Genomic DNA, 3042 nt, shown 5'->3' on the forward strand with positions numbered 1-3042 from the left:
GTCTCCCGTCATTGGGTCCAGATCTCACGTCCAGATCCCCACCTCCTGTCATCCCGTATCCAACCTTCATCCCTGGCCCCTGTTTTGGCCCTGTCTCTGTCCTTGGACCAAGGTCAGTTTCCTGTCTCCCATGTTGGCCCCTGGACTGTCCCCACGTCCTGCTCCTGTGCCATCTCCAGGACTGTCCTCACGTCCTGCTCCTGTGCCATCTCCAGGACTGTCCTCATGTCCTGCTCCTGTGCCATCTCCAGGACTGTCCTCACGTCCTGCTCCTGTGCCATCTCCAGGACTGTCCCCACGTCCTGCTCCTGTGCCATCTCCAGGACTGTCCCCACGTCCTGCTCCTGTGCCATCTCCAGGACTGTCCCCACGTCCTGCTCCTGTGCCATCTCCAGGACTGTCCTCACGTCCTGCTCCTGTGCCATCTCCAGGACTGTCCCCACGTCCTGCTCCTGTGCCATCTCCAGGACTGTCCTCACGTCCTGCTCCTGTGCCATCTCCAGGACTGTCCTCACGTCCTGCTCCTGTGCCATCTCCAGGACTGTCCTCACGTCCTGCTCCTGTGCCATCTCCAGGACTGTCTTCACGTCCTGGGGAAAAAATGTTCTATTAGTCCATTCCTCATAAATGTAAAGGCCAGATGAAGTGTTGAAATGGTTAAAAATAAATAAATATATATATATATAATACTGACAAGAGTATTTACAAGATTATCAAGAAAGATTATCATTCAACATTATCATTATATATATTTATATAGGACATAGGATCCTGGATATGGATTATCAATGGAAATTATTTGGAATCTATCTTTAGGTTTAATCTGTGTATAGGAATCCGGCCCTCACTGTGCACTGCATAAATGCTAAATCTGTTACACAATCTGAGTTGTAGCACGCATTCCCACATCTCTGTTCTGCAGACTGCACATGCACTGATGGAAGATCTCTATGCTCATTCACGGCCACTCCGCCGATGCCTCACTGCACTGATACCCCGCCTCCCTGAAGTCCTGCCCTGCCGATCTTCTACCCCGTTGTTGCCCTGCTCTGCTGGTGCTCCGCAGCGTCTTGCTGACAAACTCAGACAGTGACAATATTGGCGGTGTAGTCTTCTATGACAAAGATTTGCTCAGGCGTCTAAAGCCAAACGTCCACAGCCAAAATACAATTACACAAAGAGAAGTGAGAGCTAAAGGCTGGCATGTAGAGGAAACCAGAGGGTATTCTCACTTTTCTACACAGACTTTCACACTTCAGTTTGGCCCTGTTCAAACACAACATGTGTCTTCACGTTTTAGAGCTGTTTATCCCCTGGCTGGGCTACTTCCTTGCGGTGTCACACAGTTGCGTTTTATTCTTACTGATAGACAGAATAAACAAAACCACATTCATGGTTAAGTGTCTCATTGACCATTTACTGCACAACGGTATAAAATCTGATAATGCAGTTTGTTGCTGGGCAACACTGGTGTGGGTCATTGTTGAATCAGCTGCTTTCACTACTACTTCATATAAAGAAATGGTGAGACCATCCAGAATGGAGTATTTGACAAACACAGTATTTAAGTGCCATGCAAACTACTTACATTTACATTTACGGCATTTAGCAGATGCTCTTATCCAGAGCGACTTACAAAAGTGCTTTGTCATTTACTCATAGGATATCCTAGTACAGTACCGTAGGTTAGAGTCCAACATACCAATGAACTAGAATACTGTAGAATACAGGGATGAATGCTGATACCTAGAAGTACTAAATACATAAGATCTATCTTAAACAATGATAAGTGCTATAAACAATAAGTGCTAGAGTTTGTTCAAGTTCAAGTTCGGTTTATTCTGTCCAAACTGAGGAAAGGAAACAGGGGTGCATAGAGAAAAATGTATATATGCAAGATAAATATATATACTCTATGTATATATATTTGTTAAACAACGTAAACAATACCCTACAATAAGTATTGATTTAGTCAGTCAATATGGGAGCAGTGTCAGTTGTCCTATAATATTCTGCAAATAGATGGGTCTTCAGTCTGCATTTGAAGACTGCAAGGAACTCTGCTGTCCAGACAGCAAGTGGGAGTTCATTCCTCCATCTTGGAGCCTCAATGCTTATCGTCCATGAGTCCTAAAGCAAAGTATTTCAAGTCTAGCTGTACTTGAGGTTCAAAGTACTCGAGGTACGGATCAGGCTTTGACCATTGACCTCATGTATGAAGGGGCTGGTCCATTTTTGGCTTTGTAGGCAAGCATCAAGGTTTTAAATCTGATGTGTGCAGCTACTGGGAGCCAATGAAGGGAGCGCAGCAGTGGAGTAATGTGTGAACTTCGGAAGATTGAAGACCAGTCGTGCTGCTGCATTCTGGACATGTTGTAGAGGTTTGATGGTTTAGAGGAAGATCAGCAAGTAGCGAGTTGCATTAGTCTAGCTTTGAGATCACAAGAGACTGCACAAACACCTGGGTAGCTTCTTGTGAGAGAAAAGGTCAAATCCTTCGTATGTTACAAAGGAGGAATCTACAAGACCGAGTTAGATTAGAAACATGAGTTGAGAATGACAACTGGTTGTCCAAAGTTACGCCCAGGCTACAGGCAGCTTCGGATGGTGATACCAGGGAGTTCTCAAAGGAAACAGTGAGGTCATGGTAAGGGTTGGGAGTACCTGGGATGAACAGAAGCTCAGTTTTACTGGGGTTGAGCTTCAAGTGGTGGGCTGTCATCCATGACGCGATGTCAGTCAAGCATGCCGAGATACGTCTGGAGACCTGCATGTCACAGGGTGGAAAAGAAAGAAATAATTGAGTGTCATCAGCATAGCAGTGGTAGGAGAAACCATGAGAAGATGTTATAGCCCAGAAAGTAAAATTTCACATTCACATTGTTTTTTTTGTTTTTTTCATGTTTTCCTGGTAGTGTTCATCTGATAAGCACACATCTCTTTGCTCTGGTTTAGTCTGCCTGCTGCTTCTGTCCCCATGCTTGTGTGCTGTGTAGGACTGTGCAGTGTCTCTCTGTCTCATGACTGAGGACAGACAATCTT

The 3042-nt window shown here is 45.2% G+C and overlaps 1 protein-coding gene across 2 annotated transcripts in view; it reads right to left on the reverse strand.

Moving 5' to 3' along the window:
* LOC145653825 (uncharacterized) overlaps positions 1-2756 on the reverse strand; it is a 4803-nt gene extending 2047 nt beyond the window's left edge. Inside the window, exons 1-2 of one of the 2 annotated variants that reach the window (XM_081708155.1) lie at positions 2665-2756; positions 1-590 (exon numbers count right to left, since the gene is read on the reverse strand). The exon at positions 1-590 is cut by the window's left edge and continues 2047 nt beyond it. In XM_081708155.1, coding sequence (XP_081564281.1) covers positions 114-569 — 456 coding nt within the window. In that variant the 5' untranslated portion in view covers positions 570-590; positions 2665-2756 and the 3' untranslated portion in view covers positions 1-113. Of the gene's footprint in view, positions 591-907; positions 1125-2664 lie in introns of those variants that run through there. The other variant, XM_081708147.1, reaches the window with a different exon arrangement.
* Positions 2757-3042: the final 286 nt, after the last annotated feature.

Source organism: Electrophorus electricus, chromosome 3, assembly GCF_041902795.1.
Source record: "Electrophorus electricus isolate QZ-2024a chromosome 3, ASM4190279v1, whole genome shotgun sequence".
Lineage (NCBI taxonomy): Eukaryota > Metazoa > Chordata > Actinopteri > Gymnotiformes > Gymnotidae > Electrophorus > Electrophorus electricus.